General features: G+C 43.2%; 1 protein-coding gene across 1 annotated transcript in view; it reads left to right on the plus strand.

Annotated features, from left to right (window-relative positions):
* Positions 1 to 20,368, plus strand: part of Cntnap2 (contactin associated protein 2) — a 1,990,154-nt gene that overhangs the window by 1,858,758 nt on the left and 111,028 nt on the right. Inside the window, exon 21 of the mRNA XM_004661135.3 lies at positions 5,673 to 5,766. Within this exon, the coding sequence (XP_004661192.1) occupies positions 5,673 to 5,766 (94 nt within the window). The remainder of the gene's footprint in view (positions 1 to 5,672; positions 5,767 to 20,368) is intronic.

The following is a 20,368-nucleotide window of genomic DNA, read 5'->3' on the forward strand; positions in this document are numbered from 1 at the left end:
CAGACCGCTTGGAGAAGAGCTTTCAGACTGCACAGGACCTCACATTCTTGCATAAGCTTCCTACTGTGCTGTAGCAGCACACACAACCACACGCCGCGCCACACAAGCTTAGAGACTTTGCAGATTATTTTACAATCTGCAGTTCAGGGGATCCGGATCACTGTGAGCATCTGAAGCCAAGGAGTCAGAGGCCACCTGCTCTGAAGCCTCCGTCATCACTCAGCCCTTCTCCATGTCATTCCTGCCACCTGCTCCCACCACCTCAGCTCCTCTCTTCTCTCTGACCCTCCTGTCACCCTTGTGATTCCAGAGGCCCATCTGAGAACAATAATGTACCTGTGTCTTAACCATATCTGTATAGTCTCTCTTGCTGTGTGAGGTAACACAGCTCAGGTCATGGGAGCCAGGCAATTGTTCTGCCCACTGCATTGCTATTCTGATGTAATTCCAGAGTGGTCTCCACCATCCTGCCTCAAGCCTTGGAGAAGCCTGGTTTGAGGTTTCATGCTGGGACTTGCTTCATGCTCAGCAGGGGGCCACCCACAGCTGTCCTCCTATGAACTACTTCTTTCTCTCCCCTGACCTGTTTGAGTCACCTCCTGACCCCCACAATCCTGCACCATCCCCATCAACTCTGAACTTCCTCCTCAGGCACAAAGCAGGCAGAGGTGAGAGCAGGAATCTGAGGCAGGAGGATTCTCATCCCTGGTGACTAGACAAACCCTGGTAAAGTTCTCTTCCCTCTGCTGGCCTTCTGACCTCCTTTATTAAAGAATTTCCTCCTGCCCTCCAGCCGAATCCTTTAACAAAATCGGCATTTGTCATATTTTCCATTTTAATTGTTAGAAAGTATTTTCCTAACAGGACATGCAATTTGGATTAGAATCATTTAGCACTGGCCTGAGACTCTTGTTCAGCGTTGTGTGTTTATTGAGACAAGGTCTCTGTAGCCTAGGCTGGCTTCAAACTCATGGTAATCTTACTGCTTCTGCTTCCTGAGTGCTGACATTACAGAAATAAACCACCATGTCAAGCCAGTTATTTTACTTCATTGCTTTAATATCAAATTAAACTAGGTATATATCATATTCTTAAATAAGGACAAGCCAAGTTACCAGTATGTTAGATAACTAAATCAAAACTTTTTAACAATTATTTTAATATTTACTTATGTGCAGGCAGAGAGAGAAATAATGTGAGAGAGGGAGAAAGAGAGAATGGGCACATCAGGGCCGCCCGCATGTGCCACTTTGAGCATCTGGCTTCAGGTGGGTACTGGGCCACCAGGCTTTGCCAGCAAGTGCCCTTAACCACTGAGCCATCTCTCCAGCCCTCTAAAGCAAACCTTTTGAGTGGGCTATTGTTCTATTTTAAAACGAAAGGAATAAGAGTTCATGTAAATATATGTAAATGCTAGCATTTGTATCCAAACCATCAACTGCATAGATATGAGATCTGAAGATAAAAGAATCAATTTTATTTCACCACAAGCTCAGTACAAATAATAAAATCAAACTACCAAAGTAGCCAAGTCCACAACTGAGGAAAAGAAAAGGAAGTACCTGTCCAGTCAGGACACACCTCAGGACTCACTTCTGTGCCCAGGGCTTTAAGAGTAGCGTTATCCACAAGGTGATGCATGCGCAAGGTCGTGCGTGCACACAAGGTGGTGCACACGTCTGGAGTTCAATTGCAGTGGCTGGAGGCCCTGGCGCACCACTTCCCACTCTCTTTCTCTCTCTTGCTCTCATAACAAAAAAGAGTAGCATTATCAAATGTCATCTCATTTTTCCTGATTATCTACCACATGCTAGGCATGCTACTGGGCCAGAGAACATAGGAAACATGAAACACAGCTATTTGGTATTTTAAAATATATTTTATTTATTTATTTAAGAGAGAGGGGGCAGATAGAGATAGAGGGAGAATAGACATGCCAGGGCCTCTTTCCACTGCAAATGAACTCCAGACACATGTGCCACCTTATGCATCTGGCTTACATGGGTATTAGGAAATAGAAGCTTGGAACTTTGGTCCTTAGGTTAAGGCAAGTTCCTTAACCACTAAGCCATCTCTCCAACCCCAATTTGGTATTTTTAAAGCCAGTCTATAGAGCACATATATAAAGGCTCAGGTATTGGGTTATGTATCCACAAAATGAAATACTAATGATTTAGAAACTGACAAGTAATTTTGCTGTATATTTATGATAGGCACAAAAAACTGCACAATACAATGTTAAATTAAAAAATAATGTATTAGCTGGTTTCCATCGACACTTTAAAGAGAATTGAAAGGAAGCCAGGTGTGGTGGCACATGCCTTTACTCCCAGCACTCAGGAGGAAGAGGTAGGATGATCACAAGTTTAAGGCCACCCTGAGACTACATAGTGAATTCTAGGTCAACCTGAGCTAGAGTGAGACCTTACCTTGAAAAATCCAAAATAAATAAATAAATAAAATACTGCAGGAGTGGTGGATTAAACCCAGCACATGGGAGGCAGAGATAAGAGAATCACCATGAGTTCAAGGTCACCCTGAGATGACATAGTGAATTCCAGGTCAGACTGGACTAGAGTGAGACCCTACCTTGAAAAGCAAAACAAAACAAAACTAATAATAATTGAAAGGGGGCTGGAAAGATGGCTTAGTGGTTAAGGCACTTGCCTGAAAAGCCTAAGGACTCACGTTCAGCTCAGGTCCCACATAAGCTAGATACACAGCGACACAAGCATGCAATGTTGTACATGTGCACAAGGCATGTACACAAGGTGCACACGCCATCCCTGGAGACTAGACAAACCCTGGTAAAGTTCCCTCTGCACATGCATCTGGAGTTCAAGTGCATTGGCTGGAGGCCCTAGCACACCAATTCTCTCTCTCTCTCTCTCTCTCTCTCTCTCTCTCTCTCACTCGCTCACTCTCTCTCTCTCTCTCTCTCACACACACACACACACACAAAGGTAAGTCTGTTGGGTCTGTCTCAAAAACAAAAATAAAAATGAAAGACTCTATGTAAAAATTACCATTATTTGTAACAAGTGGTATTTTCCTGAAAAATCTATAGTATTGCTTGTCTATGATAGATATATGTTATTTTTATCCATTTTAAGTGCTATAACAAAAATATATTAAATGACAGGGAGTGTTTAGTGCCTTAATAAAACCTATATGCTAACTTTAAAAATTGACATTTTTGGGCTGGAGAGATGGCTTAGCGGTTAAGCGCTTGCCTGTGAAGCCTAAGGACCCCAGTTCGAGGCTCGGTTCCCCAGGTCCCACGTTAGCCAGATGCACAAGGGGGCGCACGTTCTCTCTCTCTCCCTCTGTCTTTCTCTCTGTGTCTGTCACTCTCAAATAAATAAATAAATAATTTTTAAAAAATTGACTTTTTGACTTAAGAAGGTATTCAATGATGAGGTTATCACCAAGTGCCACTATGGGGTGGGCTGTGGGTGAGCTCTGGCATTTTGCAGCTCACCCTTGTGGCTAGCGCATGCAGCAGCAGTTGCACATGTGCGGCATCAGATGGCACCAAAGCAGCCAGTTGACACGTAGCAGCAGAAATGGAGTGAGTAGCCTTTGCTCCGAAGGAATTTTATCAGACCTAAAATATTTAAGGTTCTCTGAGTGAAGTGAGTGTTTAGCTAATGCAATGCTTGTCAATATTATGTTTGCTTTACTGGATTATCCCTCCCCCCCTCCCATTTTTTTTATTTTATTTTTACGTTTTTACAGCACTTCTAATGCACAAAAACGTAAAAGCGCCACTTCTCTGGAGAAGTGTAAAAATTCTGGAGACAGGATGACTCTTTGACATTAACCCTGTCTATCCAGCAAGCTGTACATTTCTAGGGAACAGTTTCTTGACTCAGCTGGAAACAATCATTATTAGTAAAGAACTGTTCATCAAGTAGCCCTTCTTTTTTATTTTTTGTTTTTTGTTTATTTTATTTATTTATTTATTTATTTGAAAGTGACAGAGAGAGAAAGAGGCAGATAGAGGTAGAGAGAGCTAGAATGGGTGCACCAGGGCTTCCAGCCACTGCAAACGAACTCCAGACGCGTGCGCCCCCTTGTGCATCTGGCTAACGTGGGTCCTGGAGAATCGAGCCTCGAACCGGGGTCCTTAGGCTTCACAGGCAAGCGCTTAACCGCTAAGCCATCTCTCCAGCCCTCAAGCATCCCTCCTCAATGGGATGGGAGACACACACTTCCCGCACTCTTCTCCCTGACACCCTGGCCCTCCTCCCTAAAGCACAGCTTCCGGTGTCTTCTCCCATGGGGAAGTTGTTCACCTCATCCAGCCCAGTTCTCAGCCAGGGCTGGAGTGGGGCCGTTTCTGAGGATGTGGGAGCCTTCCCCAAGCCCCTGCTCACCCTGACGCCTGCTTCTGCAGGATCGTGGGGTTCCCACAGGAATGACAAGCAGGGTAGCAAAACCTGCTTTCTTGGGTCCCCATATTTAATTATGCTCTCCTGAGCTGGTGTTGGCCTCACTTTTGAAGAACGGGAGAAAGAAAAAATATATATATATATTTGCACGGGTGGACACAGAAAAGCCTAGGAAGCTCACACCTGGGGAAACACAAGACCGTGTCTGTCACGGGTGTCCCCGCGGGGAGGCTGCCCGTGCTCCGGTCCACAGCCGTGCCCACGCTCGTGCCAGAGCCCTGATTAAACTCGGAGGTCACAAAAAACCAAAAGACATGAAAGCAGGGAGGGCGTTAGTTGGTTGGGAAGGAGAAAAGGGTTAGTGAGGGTCGGATAGACGGGTAATAGGAAGATGAATGTGATCCAAACACATACCATACATTTATGAAACTGTCAAAACTATGATTAAAAGAAGATCACTTGGAATGAAATGGCATCAAAGACACAGGACACGTCACAGCCTGTGATACTGTGACTCCACCACTTACACCTTGCACATGGGGAATTTGACCAGGAGGACAAGTTGCTCCAGCGGTCATTTTCAGGGGCTAGGTACACTCCTTCTCCCTGCCGCCAGTTCCCCTCCGCTTGGAAAGAATAGATCCTTGCCAGAGCAAATGTACCTTTGTCCTCCCAGCCTCAGCGACCCTGAGCTGATTGTGGCAGGAACGGTAACTCTCCTTGGGAAAACAAAGAAACTATATTGAATTGCAGCATTTGGGGTGTGTGTGTGTGTGTGTGTGTGTGTGTATGTGTGTGTGTGTGCAGCATTCATCTAGAATCAACACTCTGTAAACAGCACCAACACCTATTTCACACAGTTCATGGAGAGATTCCTTAAAAAACTCAAATCCATAGGTGTGACAAAATTCTGGAGACAGGATGACTCTTTGACATTCACCTTGCCTCAAAGGTCAACGCTGCACTGGAGAATGTATCAAGCCGACGTTTTAAAGTGAGTAAACTCTTCATACAGCAGGCAGGTTAACCCACAGACCCCGTGCAGCACTGGAGGTCAGCTCAGACAGGGTCTCCACTTACCAAACTGTTTTCAAATAACCCTGCAAAGGAATAGGCAGACTCATTTCCTCAGGCTGGATTTCAGAGTCAGGGCTGATGATGAGGTGAGATTTCCAGACAGCAGGGTTCAGTGAGTGGTGTCATCCCCCCAGGGAAGGTTTGATTCCAGGGCAGGATGGTGACATTTGTCTCACAATGTCTCTCGTGTTCTTCCTGCAGCTCGATCACTACCCCTCTGTGAGTCACCACCTGCCGAGCTCATCTGACACACTCTTCAATTCACCCAAGTCGCTCTTTCTTGGAAAAGTTATAGGTAAGATTTTGATTCCTTAGGTGTGCGGCTGTGTCAAAAATACATCTGGTGTTTTCATTCATGGGAATTTACATTTTAAGATTACCCTGTAAACTCTCATGGGGTCAATCACAAGCATCTTTACACCAGGAAACCTGGGCGATTGTTCTCAGTGACTCACAGTAGGACTGTTCCTTGGGGGTAGTGCTCACAGGATACACACTAAAGGTACCGGTTCACCTGGAACACATTGTGATAGACACTGGATGGCTTCTCCGTCGGTGGCCACATTAGGACCAGTGTTATTTGGTGTGTCACACAGGACACAGACAGCTATCAGCTCCCAGTTCTTCTGCATAAAGTTTCTGCTTTGGTTAAAGACCTTTACCTTTGAGAAATTTTTATTTTAACTGCTTTCTTATGATTCTCTTTTTCCCTCTCACTCCCAAGAAACTCACCTGATGCCATTTCCAAATTAGAAGATCATCAGGAATTGAGATGCCCTTCCCCTACAAATGGTTGAATTTAGGGGTCTCCCTTGCCCTTTTTTCCCCCTAGAAGAAATGAATGTTATCTCCATGAAAAGGCAGATATTATCAGTTAAGAACTTTTAAATGTTTATTATGGAGCCAACAAAACTCTTTACTATGAGAATGTGTGCTGTGAACCCAAGATGGAAATAGTGAGATGCTGGTCTCAACACAAAACACAGCTCTCACCTCAAAGGGAACAAAAGATTATTTATTCTGAGGCAAATATAAATGGCCCAGAGCCTGGGATCTTGGATTCAGGGTGCCCTGAGCAGCAGGGTCCCCTGTGGAAACCGATGCACGGACCTTCTACACTCACAGAATGGAAGGAAGTCATAAGTCAAGATGCTTTTTTTTAATTATTCATTTATTTGAGAGACAGAAAGAGGCAGAGAGAGAGAGAGAGAGAGAGAGAGAGAACAGGCATGCCAAGGCCTCTAGCTGTTGCAAACGAACTCCAGATGCATGCTCCACCTTGGGCATCTGACTTACATAGGTCCTGGGGAATCGAGCTTGGGTCCTTTGGCTTTGCAGGCAAGCAACTTAACCACTAAGCCATCCCTCAGCCCCAAGACACGTTTGTTCAAACAGATTGGTGGGAACTTCAGGCGGGAGGTTTACAGCAAAGCAGGAAAATCTCTGCCATAGGTTTGAGAAATGACCTGATGATATTCTTAGCTTTCGGGTCAGTGGGAGCTAGTGAGTAGTTAATATATTCAGATGTTTTACCTGATAGTTGAAAGAATGTCAGGGCAGAGAATGTCTGTCAAGGGGACTAAAGATAATAGTCCAGGAAAAGTTAACTCTGGGTCGACTACCCTTCAGCTCTCCACAATCACAAGTACCAGTCGATCAGCCTAGTAGAAGATTTTGCACACGTGGCTTTTGTCTGGGCACTTCAGCTCCCAGAGGCGCTGTGTAGACTAGGGGAGGGTCCACTCTGTCGCGTGCAGAGTGCTGGCAGTACTGAGCCAGGACACTTTACCCACCACACAGGATGTCAGTCACCAAACCACAAGTATTCACAAGTCATGATGAGAGGGAGCCCCCAGACCCACATCTATTTATGAGATTAGGGATCCGTATTCCAAGTTGTGGGGAAAGACGCACATGAGAGGTGAAGTAGTCATGGGTGTGCACATGGGGAGTCAGTCTACATAGCTCTCTATGGGATACCTGCTTTGAAAATGGTACTAAAAGTGCAATTGTGGGTGGAGTTGTGAGCCCTCTGATGTCGGAAGATTGCCCATCACACACTGAACGCAGGACCCACTGACTGAGTGAGTTTTAACCAGTTTGAAGTAGACAAGACTATCTCCAAGGCCCAAACCAAAAAAATAAAATAAAATAGTCCTTACAGGAAGGTTGATCACACACAAGAGGTTACCTACTGTGAACTAGCAAGTGGAACTCACCTTCTGTTTAATTCCGTAATTTCTAAAGCTAGTGAAGGAAGCAGGTAACGAAAAGCAAGTTAGGAGTTTTCCTAGATTCTAAAGGAAGAATATATACTTTTGGGAAGTTTTAAAACTTTAACTAGAGAGGGAAAACCACTCCAGCCTTTTTCAAGAGTAAAGAATTTATTAGTTTCATTATGCAGATGTGGAGACAGTGATGAAAAGAGCATTAATGGCAAGAAGTTCTCATTAAAAAGATGAAAGTGGGCTGGGAAGATGCATTAACAGTTAAGGTGCTTGCCTGCAAAGCCTAAGGATCCAAGTTTGACTCCCCAGAACCCACATAAGCCAGATGTACAAGGTGGTGCATGTGTCTGGAGTTTGTTTGCAGTGGTTAAAGGCTCTGGTGTGCCCTTTCTCAATCTCTCTCTCTCTCTCACTCAAATAAATAAATTAATTATGTTTAAAAAGATGGAAGTGGTATGGTCACCAAAATTTAGAAACAAGGGCTGGAGAGATGGCTTAGCCATTAAGCGCTTGCCTGTGAAGCCTAAGGACCCTGGTTTGAGGCTCAATTCCCCAGGACCCACGTTAGCCAGATGCACAAGGGGCTCATGCATCTGGAGTTAATTTGTAGTGGCTGGAGGCCCTGGCGTGCCCATCTCTCTCTCTCTTTCCCCTGCCCCCCCCCCAATGTCACTCTCAAATAAACAAGTAAAAATAAACAAAAAAAATTAGAAGTGAACAGATCAAACCTGTAATAAAAGTAATCATGAACATTGCCATAGGACTTCACTTACATGCACTCCATTTTAAAAGTTCAGATCTATTAACCTCTTTGACCTTCATAAATTCTAGAAAGTAGTTGAGCTGATCCTCACCACTTTATAGATCAGAAAATGAGGCACAAATATGTCAATTACTTGCCTAGGTCCGCCTGGTTAACAAGTCACAGGATCGAAAGGTGACCGCAGGCACTCAGACATGGAGACAGCTCCTGACCACTGCACCAGCAGCTCCAGATGGCTGGTGTGGAAGTCAAAGGAGGAAATAGACAGCAAGTCTGGCTCAGGAAACTAAGCACTGAGGTAGATCCAAGAGGAATAAGGTTTCTGCAAGGGCCAGGAAGTGGCCATGAGCAAAAGAGCATTCTCAAAAACAAACACAGTGGTTCTGTGGCTAGTGAGACAGTCATGAGACCCTCATAGACAGTTCCAGAACAAAGGACACAATACTCAGCAGATACATCAAATAAGTGAGGCAGCAGATCACAGGGTACCACTGAAACAAGAATGAGGGCTACAGTTCATTGGCACTGAGCCTTAGCTATTGCCAATATGGAAGAATAATCAAGTAGCAACGCCTTTAAACTCGTGCATACTAAAAATAACAGCCTGGCATAGTCACAAATGGAGGTCTAACTACATTGATCTCACATGGATTTTCTTTAATATTTTCAGCATTCCTATTTTAAACCTTTCTAAAATGTATTTTCAAGGAGAGATAGAGAGAGAATGCGTGCACCAGGCCCTCCAGCCGCTGAAAATGAACTCCAGATACTTGCACCACTTTGTGCTTTCTGTGGGGACTAAGGAATCGAACCTGAGTCATGAGGCTTTGCAGGCAAGCACCTTAACCACTGAGCAATCTCTCCAGACCCTCTGCATATCTTTTATTTTAAAGGTCTTATTATTTACTTTTTTAGACTTTTTTTTTAAGGCAAGCCCAACAGACTGACCTTTTCTTTTATGCAGGAGAGAGAGAAAGCACTGGTGCGCCAGGGCCTCTACTCGCTGCACTAGGACTCCAGACACATGTGCCACCTCATGCACATGTGCAACCTTGCGTGCTTGCATCATCTTGTGTGCCTGGGACCTGGAGAGCTGAACATGAGTCCTCAGGCTTCATTGACAAGCACCTTAACCACTAAGCAATCTCTCCAGCCCAGTTTTATCATTTGTTTTATTATCTGCCATAAGAATATAAGACAAAGAATTTATGACATTGCATGTTGCATGTGTGAATATGAAAAGGGTCACAACCATCCAATAAAACAAAATCTATGATAATTATCCCCTGATTCACTTGAGAAAACCAAAAGTTATGTAACCAATATATGGCAAAGTTGTTTTGAAGTGGGGTCTCTCTGATGAAAGTCCATAGTCTTAGGCAGATCTTCTGATCTTCATGGTTGTGGTGGTTTGAATGGCCTTATGTGTTTTTGAATACTTGGTCCCCCGCTCATGGAAGGTTAGGAAGTGGAGCCTAGCTGGAGGAGGTGTGTCGCTGGGGCAAATCTTGAGGTTGATTAACCCAGCTGGCCAATGCTAGCTCAGCCACACTGAAGACTACAGCCTCTCAGCTATGTGACAGCTTCCTGTTCCTGCCATATTTTCCCTGCCTGTAAGTAAGCTTCCCCTCAAGACTCTCAGCTGAAACAAACCCTTTCCTCCCATAACCTGCTTTTTGGTGGCAGTTTTGTTCAGCGACAAGACAGTAATTTCCACAACGGTCAGGACAGCCGAGCGATACCAACAATTAACAACAAAAGGGCTACTGTCTAGTGCATTGAGGTCCTGGCACGCGTAAGTCATGTATCCCGAAACACTGATAAGTGCCCATATACTGCCACATGGGTGCCTACAATTCAGTCAAGGAACTGAAAGTGGTAAGTGCTCCTTCAGAGCCATAGTGATTCCTTCAACAAAAACCCTGCACTTTGATACTAGGGTGTTCTGAAGGTAGCACTGACTATGAACATACCTGAAGCAATGCACCTTATTCTTGAAACCTGCAAAGCTCAGCTTTTCTTTTCTTTTTTGTCTGAGTGTGTGCGCTATGGTGTGTACATGCGTGCTTGTCCTCAGTGGTGGACTGTGCTCACCTCAGCAGCAGGAGGGGCACGTAGGGTGACCTGCTCCATCTCGCTTCCTCCCATTCTCATTTGAGTGGGAAGCTCTCACTGATCATGAAGCTTGCCTTTTTTTTTTCCCATGAGCACCAGCAGTTCTCCAGCTTCTGCTCCCCAAAGGACTGGAATTACAGTCATGTGTGGCCACACCATCTGTTTTTATAGCCCCAAGGATTGTACTCAAGTGGTCTCTCAGGCTTTTTTAGGCTCTCATGCTTGTACAGGAAGTGTTCTTAACCACTAAGTCGTCTCTCCAACCCCTCTTTCTTTCTTTCTTTTCTTTCTTTCTCTATTACATTTGTATAGTGTATGTGTGCATTTTAATGTGTGTGGACTCATATGTATGTACAGTATACATGCATGCATGTGGGGGGAACAGAGGTAAATATCAAATGTCTTCCTAAATCACTCTCCACCGTATTTTTCTGGGGCAGGGTCTCTCAACCAAACCCAGAGCTCACCAATTCAGCTAGACTAACTAGTCAGCCATTCCTGGGGATCCCTCTGCCTCTGCCTCCCAAGCACTTATTATAGATAAGCACCACTGTGCCTGCTTTTACATGGTATTGTGGATCTCAACTCAGTCCTCAAAATTGTATGGCAAGAACCTTACCAACTGAGCCATCTCCCAAAGCCCAAAGTCAGGTTTGGATGGGAATGTTAGGTAATACCTATATTTCCCTTACTATAAAGACTGTCTACTCATCCTCAGCTCAGGTCAGACGACTAAATTCACAGAAACTAACTGTGCAAATGGCAACGAACAATGGAAAGGACATGTGAAAACCTATAAGGAAGTCCAGAGTCCTGGAGTACCAATACCATCTCAAGAGAGTATATAGGGCTCCTGTGGGTCCTAGCAGAAGTTGGCTCTTATCTCTGCTGGCCAGTGAGATCCTATAGACCAGAACAGTATCTCATAGCTCCACTGGAGCATAACAAGCAGCAAAGACCAATAAATATTAAGTAGTCATAGGAAAAGAATCAAAAAGAGTATCATCACCAGGTGTAGTAATGCATGCCTTTAATCCCAGCACTCAGGAGGTAGAGGTAGGAGGATCGCCATGAGTTCTAGGCCACCCTGAGACTACATAGTGAATTCCAGAATTCCAAGTCAGCCTGAGCTAGAGTGAGACCCTACCTCTAAAAACAAAAAAAAAAGAGAGAGAGAGAGAGAGAGAGAGAGAGAATCATAGATACAGCCTGCAAAATGTAAATGTGTGTGTGTGTGTGTGCGCATGTGTATGCATGTGTGTGGTGACTAACACAATAACATTAGTGTAGAGGTGACATCTATAGTCTTTACCTGTTTAGCCACCTGGCTTATTTCTTAAATCAGAGATCTGACAACAGTAGAGAAGAAAAAATGGGGGCTTAGGAATCAGGCAAAACCTGTGAGTCCTGAATGCCGACCCGTCGCTGATGAAACCTCGGTGCTGTGATTCAACCGCTTTGTGGCTTTAACCTTTTAGAACCTGAATTTTTTCCTCAAATGCGAGATGGAGCACTCACATGTTGGTGTGCAAGCTGCGTGCTCCCTGAAAATGAAGTGTGTGGTCCTGTTTTCAAACCTTCCATAGTGTCTCACATCTAGAAAGTGTTGGTAGCTGTGTTAGTGAAGTCACTAAACTGCTAAAAGTAGGAAGCTGGAAACACCTCAGGACTTGTCCAGCACAGTGCTCGACGCATGAGTAGTGACAATAATGAGCACTGCTTGGTGTTGGCTATGTGCCAGTCATTCTTTCACAAGCACCATGTATGGGACTGTCTGTGTTTCTCCCAGCACTACTCCAGACTACTATTGCTTTATTGGACAGGAGAAGGAACAAGGTTCAGAATGGCAGTGGGGATGGTTTGCTGGTTTTCTTCCACACACACATACAAAGCAGGGTTTCCCAAGAGTGACACTATTGATATCCTCTGCTCTGGGGCTACCCTGCTCATTGCAGCATGGGCAGCCTGCACTCAACAGATGCAATGACACCCTAAGGTTGTGACAACCAAGATATACACCAGATATATTGTCTAATGTCCCCAGAAGGGCATAATCACCCTCAGTCGAAAAACTACTGGCTTAAAGTTGTGCAACTAGTCCATGTGAAGCTGGTGTCTGAAAAGTACAAGTGTGACCTCATGACTGAGGCCCGCTGCCTGGTACAACCTGCATCTGTAGGAACACAGACGACGTGAGAAAGACATCAGATATTCTGAAGAATCAAAGACGTCACAGACAGGACCAAGACAAAGACAAAAGACAAGCAGGTGGCTGGGCAGACTGTCCATTCGCCACCACATCCGCTGCCCCTCCAAGCCAATAATAATCCTTAAACACATAGCACAGGCAGGACTGGGGAGGGGCTGTCAGTGGGAAACCATTGAAAGCAACATATTCTGCAGTGAGAAGCAAGCCATTTTCATTTTCCAGCGATGCAAATATTCATCTGAAAAGATAAGTTTCCAACAGATACCTCATGTATTCAACAAAGGTTCCACACCCCCCTGGAGATCAGCACCTCACAGTTGTTGCTTTGTTAGGCCAGCAGCTAATCAAAAGCTGATCCCATGCAAGGAGATGTATCTAAATAAATAATGTGACTTCACACTGAGTCTTTCCTGAACTCGCTGGGAAGGAGGCATGTGACATGTGGAGGAAAGAACACCTCATCAGGGGCAAGCAGGAGCTTTACAAAGGAAGTGGACGAAGTGTGTCTTGGGAAAAAAATGAAATTGCTATCTACCCACCTGAAGATTTTGAAATGCTCATGTCACTCTGAGTCCTTGATCAGGAAGTCAAGATCACTAGCAATCAGCCAAGGTTTGTGACATAGAAATTTCACCAGACAGAGTTATGCCCATTTTTTTTTGTTTTTTATCATTTACTATCTGAGTGATGTCCTAAACTTTATGTATCTGATTTTTAGCAACAAATGGTCTCTCAAGAAATCTTTAAGTCAGGGAAGGTGTCATTTGAAGCTTGAAGGGGTTGGGAGTTCCTCTATTTTCTCTTCTTTTCTAACATTTCTGTCAATACCTTGAGTAAAGACACAAATAGCATGTTCAGTGAGTTTGTAAATGACATAGAGTTGTGAAAAATGGTTTAATATGCTGGATGATAAAAACCTCTTTTAAAGTATCTTGACAGACTGGACAGATGGGATAAAAATAATGAGATGAAATATAATAAAAATAAACTAAATTCCTGTACTTAGATATGCCCCATCACCCCCAGAGAATGAACTCAGGTAGATCAGAAACTTTGGGGTTGGAATTCAGATCTGCCCCCAAACACATCTTTGGGTTGAACCCCAGGATCCACCTCCAGTGGATAGATCCAAGTTACAGGCTTTAATATAAGATGGGAGTCTATGGGGATATACATTCAAACTACCACAGTGTGTATGCATATAATCTTTTGTGAAAGTGGGAGAAATGCAATATTAGAGCTGGCTCTCCTATTTTATTTGAGTACTGAAATGATAATCATATTCAAGATTCCTTGATGTCTTATACTGTATGGATGTATTACAGATATGAATTTAGAAAAATGTCAATCTACTGCTCACCACATCATTATAAGTTCTATGTTATTAAATAGGCCACCATTGTGCCTAGGATAGCAGTCACTTTAATTTCATAAAGTTATTACTTAGTCCTTTTATTAATTTTTCAAATTACCTATTTGTGTCACTGTTGTAACTCATGGTGATATAAAATCACAATGAAGTAGATCTAGTATAAAAGGCAGTAACTCATCTGCATACATCTGAGAGGTTATGCTTGGAAAGAGGCTGAACAGTAATGCAGAGTAATTGTTGCTTTACTGACTATCACTGCTTCCCAGTAGTGGGGCCAGAGTGGTAAAATTCAAGGTGAACTTCTATACACTTAAATTTAATACAGTTTGAAAGTCATGCCAATAAAAGACCCTAATATTATCCCTAGAAACTCTGTTAGGAGCTATATCTCCCAGTAACCTATTGTATGATTTCTACTTTGATCAACTGTATGAATATTACTGTCCTATGTTACTTCAAATGCAGGAAATGGCATATTTAGTCCACTCTTAATGAAAGCTATGTAGTCATTACACTGCTTACTAAGGATTCATGGACAAAGAACTAGGAATAGAACAAACGTGTCACTTCTATCCTAGAGCATGTCATTACAGATATAAGATTACAGATATAAGATATAGAGTTTGACTTTAGGACTGTTAAACCTCAGACAGCAGTTATTACCATCCACCTGGCTGGGTCCTTCTGTGACCACAATGAAGAAAGAACCCCTTATAGCACAAAAAAATAAAAGGAAAAAAAAAAAACAAAAAACCTTTGCTATGCTGAGCCATGAAAACTACAGGCCTACTTGTTTTTGTGGCACAGCTTTGCCTGCCTTGATGGCATGTAGAAATCACAGCTAAGAGAAGACTTCGCTTCCCTACACTTGGACGTAAGGTCTTATCCTACCACTTGCCAAGTGTATGACCTTAGCAAGTTACTTCTTATCTTGTCCATCTGTTTCCTCATGGGTAAAGTAGGAGTAATAATGGCCTCGGGTTATAATAATCACATTTAGCAAGCAGCAGAGTTTTATTATTCCAGCATAGTATTTCCAGGCATTGTACAGGTCACTGGGCTTTCAATGGTGCCCAAGACTCCAGTTTCTACCTTTGGAGCAAGTAAGTTCTAGCTGGAAGAGAAGACAGTTAAAAGGCAACTGGGCATGGGCTCTCACACACATATGAACAAATACATCACACACACCACATAAACATGTCAAAATAAAATAAATTTCAAAACGGGACCAGAGTTGGCACAGCTGCGTTCTTCCCAAGGAACTGACAGACGCAAGGCTACAAACAAAAAGGATTCTTTAAGCCTTTGGTCTTGACCCACCCACTGCCATCCATACAAAATGATTCATATAGCTAAATCCAGCGTCAAGGAGAAGGTGAATGGCTGTTCTTCTTCCTTGGGAAGATAGCAAAATCACACAACAAAGGACACAGACCCAAGGAATGCGGAAGAGCCAGAATCATTCATTCAAAGTTAGCAGACCTCACTGCTGGCCAGTGTACACTAAATGACACTCCATGTCTTCTCCATGTCAGATGGTGGGATGGGTACTATCTCCACATCACAGGGAGCTCTGTAGGCTGCGTCCTCTAAAACTTAGTTCTCAATATAGTGCAATGTGTCATTAAGGAAGTGCAGAGAAATCATTTATTTACTCAAAAGTATGTTGAAGACTTAGACAAAGAAGAAGATAATTGTTCAATAGAAATATTGACTTGTTAAAATGCTACAAAGAGGGCTGGAGAGATGGCTGAGTGGTTAAGACACTTGCCTGTGAAGCCCAAGGACCCAGGTTTGATTCCTCAGAACCCACGTAAGGCAGATGCACATTGTGGCACATGTGTCTAGAGTTTATTTGCAATGGCTACAGGCCCTGGTGTGCCCATTCTCTCTCCTTCTCTTTCTCTCAAATTAATTAATTAATTAATTAATTAATTGAAATGCTATGAAGAAAGTAAAAGAGAATGAGAAGTGGGCACAGATAGCATCAAGATGTCCAGGGAAACCCTCAGGTAATGTTCAAGCAGTGACCTACGTAAGAAACAGGAAGATCTGAAGCCATCTGAGGACAAACCTTACAGGAAAACTGACAGGCCATGAGGTAAAGACATGCTTGCCCTGTTGGAGGACAGCAAGAAAACCAGTGATCAAGGAATAGTGAGGGAGGAAACAGAGATGAGCAAAGATTCAGCAGCAGCCAGATAATGCCGACATGGGCCATGCACCTCATTCTAAGCAAGATGGGAATCAGCAGGCCGCTTTGAACATGCACCTGACGTGATCTAGTTTAAGTATTGGAAGTCATGCCAGCTGCCTGTGCTGTTTTAATTATAGAAGAGCAGGGCAGATACAAGGGCAGGATGGACAGAGACCAGTCACAAGGCAGGTGCGGAGTCAAGATGAGAGACAGTGGGCTTGTTCTGAAATAACTGTGGTGTTGATAATGGAGAAACATTTGGAATAGGAATGTGTTGAAGTGAGAGTCTGTGGTGTTTGGTTACTTAACTGTGGTGGTAGAAGGAAAGAAGAAAGATAGGAAGAAGAAGAAAGGAAGGGAGGGAGAAAGGGAGGAAAAAAGGGAGGGAGAGAAGAAGAAAGGAAAGAAAAGGAAGAAGAAAAGAAAGAAAAACGACTTCCCAAGGTTTGGGTCTGAATGTCTAGGTAAAAGGTAGGGCTATTTAGATGCACTAGGGGGCGCACACGTCTGGAGCTCATTTGCAGTGGCTGGAGGCCCTGCCGCACCCATTCTCTCTTTCTCTCTCTGTCTCTTTCTCTGTCTGTTGCTCTCAAATAAATAAATAAATAAATAAAAATAAACAAAAAAAATTTTTTAAAGGTAGGGCTATTTGCAAGGTGAGGTGTATTCCTTCTATATCAATAGTTCAGGGACTTGGAAGTAAAAATTGAGTCTTCTTTTGGAACACATGCAAGATTATGCCATTCCCAGGTAGCATTATGGTGCACATCAGAAATTAAGCACTAGCTGTGAGGAGTCCTCCCTCCTCCCTTTCTATCCTACCCTCTTGTCCAGGTACGTCAGTGTCAGGGCTGACTAGAACATCGGTCCTGATTCAGTAAAGCAAAAGAGTAAAGCATTTCAATAAGGTTCTGCATATAGTTTCATTACTGATATTCAAATGGTGCATCCATCCCGCAGAGCTCTACTCAGTCATCAAGAGGAACAAGCTTGTCAAGCACAGAACAACTTGGGTGACTATCTAAAGACTTTGGCTGAGAAAGAAAAGTTACTCCCCAAAGACTGCCTACCTAATGGCTATTTACGTAACATTTTTGAAATGACAAAATGTTAGAAATGAAGGACAAACCAGTAGTTCCTAGGGTTTAGTGACTGGTCAGAAGAGAGGGGGAAGGAAGAGAGGCATGATTATTAAAGGAACAAATGAGGGAATGTAAGCCATTGGAATTGTTCATTGTCTGGACCATGGTGGTAGAGACACAAACCTACTGAAGGTATAAACGTGCACAGAATTAAACACTCATGCACACACACATGCACACACAGGCACAAAATCTGAATGAGATCAGTATGTCATAACAATATCCTGGTCCTGGCTATGAGACTCTACTGTGGATTTTCAAAACCTTTCCACTGAGAATTGGGCAAAAAGTACAAAGGATTTATCTGGTGACTTCTGCATATGATTATGCAGTTGTCCCAGTAGAAATCTTACTTAGCACAGGTGATATAAGTAAGAGAAGATCTAGTCTACATTCTTCTATGTGGTCATTCATTCAGCAGATGACATGCCACAGGTCCCCTGGGGGTGACCTCCTGAGGCATGTGACGGAAAAGAGGTACAGGGGTACCACCACTGCTCCCCTCACTCCTGACTTTCCTGTCGTAGCCAGCGCAGATTAGGAAAAAGGCAGGGATTAAATATTCATTCAACTACAGAATTTTGTAGTCTCCTAGAGTTGTTGTTGAAGGAAATGATTAATATATTTCTAAAAATGGAGATGGAGAAAATGTGGCAGATTGAACTGCCTGCTACTATATGCAAGGAGAAACCCTGATGCCAACTTAGCGCTGGTGATCGATCCATCTCCACCTCCAAAGCAGGAAGGCAGCAAAATTGATAAATGAACACTTGGCAAAAGTTAATTGAAATTTCTGGTCAGTTGCCTTTGGGTTTTATTATAATGACAAGAGAAGCAGTAAAACACTGATGGGAAATCTTATTTAAGTGATAGGCAAGAAATGACATTAAAATGGATGAGAAGAAATTACGCCTGAAATTATGCATTCTAAAGAAAATATAACTTAGTCTTCATATCCAAACTCTTCTCAAGATTGAAGGAACTCTTCCGCTTAGAAAGAATTCACCCCGTGATTTATCATTCAAGGTTGGCTGTTCATTCCTTTTTAATTGCATTAACTTTCACTCTTGGGAATTTATTGGGCATCATTATTACTACTTCAGTGTAAGAGGTCCTAACAAATAATTTATTTTGTCATATTACAACTGAGGAGAACAAGGCCCACAAAGGTTAAACTACCAAACTAGGTTCATGCAGCCAGTATTTCAATGTTGCCTCCAAAATAACACATTGTCTCTATCATAATTTTTGCTTGTCATCCAAATGCAGCTTTAACAAGTACAATTAATAATTACAGTGTCTTGGTCTAAGAACACTCAACAGATGTTGAGCTGGGTTGAGCTGAGAGTCCAACCATCCCACCTGCAAAAATAGCCTCAGCTGGCTTTGTTCATATCTGAGTTTCAGTTTTCTTGGAAGTGTGAAGTGTAGTAGAGTCAGTATCATTGCTTTGTTGTGGAGATGAAATCCAGTTTCAAGAAGGTAAAGTGCTGGGTCCAGGGCCAGGTTCACAGTGGGTTTTCAACACACCCTGAAAGATCTGGGTTTGCTGATACCTAAGGAAGCCAGATAACTCTGAACTCCAAGTGATGGGAGAAGAAAGAGCTGTATTGGCCACCAGCCAGCAGGTTAAAAATAGAAAGGTTTCACCCATACTCCATCTTGCCATGGTCTCAGACAAGAAAGGCTCATATGAGGCTTCTAGGTGTCTAATTTTAGCTATAGCCAGATAGATACCGGAATGGCTATCAATATTTGCAGTAGTCAATTCTCTTGATAGGATTTCGAGACTGGCCACAGGTCATCTGGCCTCCCGGGCATTCCAGGGTTTCTTTAAACATGAAGACAGATTACTGGTCAGGAGGTTGTGTGCCTGGTATTGTTCTTTGTCTGTAGGCAAGGCTGAAATGATTATTTATAATTAATATATCATAATTATTTGGAGAGGGAAGCTGTTGTAGTCCACTCCACATTGCCGGGATGAACAGCCAACCAGGCACAGCTTAGGGGAGGAAGGAATTCATTTCAAGCTTACAGACCCAGGGAAGTTCCATCCGTGGGGAAGAAGATGCTTCCATGCATCCCACCAGCAGCCAGCAAACACCAAAAGCAACAAAAACAAAGCTGCACCAAGCAGGGGCCCAGGCAGAGCTCAACCTTTCTGCACACCTTTGGGCTGGACCCCAGGATCTGCCCCCAGTGACCTGGGAATGTGGCTGAAGAGTCTATGGGGGAACCTACATTCAAACTACCACAGAAGTCAGGCAGAAATAGTGAAAAACAAACCTTCCAGTGCTAGGTACAAAGCAAACCCTTGCTAAGCTTCTGTATCATCACATGGAACCTTTATCTTTTAATTTATGCAATTAAAGGAAGGACTGAGACGGAGGTAGAAGGATCGCCATGAGTTTGAGGCCACCCTGAGAACAACATAATGCCATCACATCCCCACCTTGCTTTTCCAAGTTTAAATTATTTTTACTGACAAAACCACACACCAAAATGCAGTGATTATTAATACAAGTTCTGGTTTAATGCTATTTTTAGTATTTAGTTAAACAGAGTATCAAAGGCATGAGACCGCTTACTGTCCCAACTCTTCAGCCCACTTGTCTTTGACACAGGTCATGCATTTGAATGCTCAACTACTTTAAAATAAACAAACATTTTGTAAGCCAAATTCCTCTTATTATATCATCCAGAAATGACCAAGAACATAGAAATTTTTGGTGTTGTTTGTATACAGTCAGTCATCATTTGGAATTTCATTTTTTGTGAAGTTGCCTCCACACCAACAGTTATTTATCACTCAAGAGTAGTGGTTGTGGTACTTTTCTGGTCATTTGCAGACATGCACAGAGCGCCAATCAT

The sequence above is a fragment of the Jaculus jaculus genome, chromosome 10 (genome assembly GCF_020740685.1).
Source record: "Jaculus jaculus isolate mJacJac1 chromosome 10, mJacJac1.mat.Y.cur, whole genome shotgun sequence".
Lineage (NCBI taxonomy): Eukaryota > Metazoa > Chordata > Mammalia > Rodentia > Dipodidae > Jaculus > Jaculus jaculus.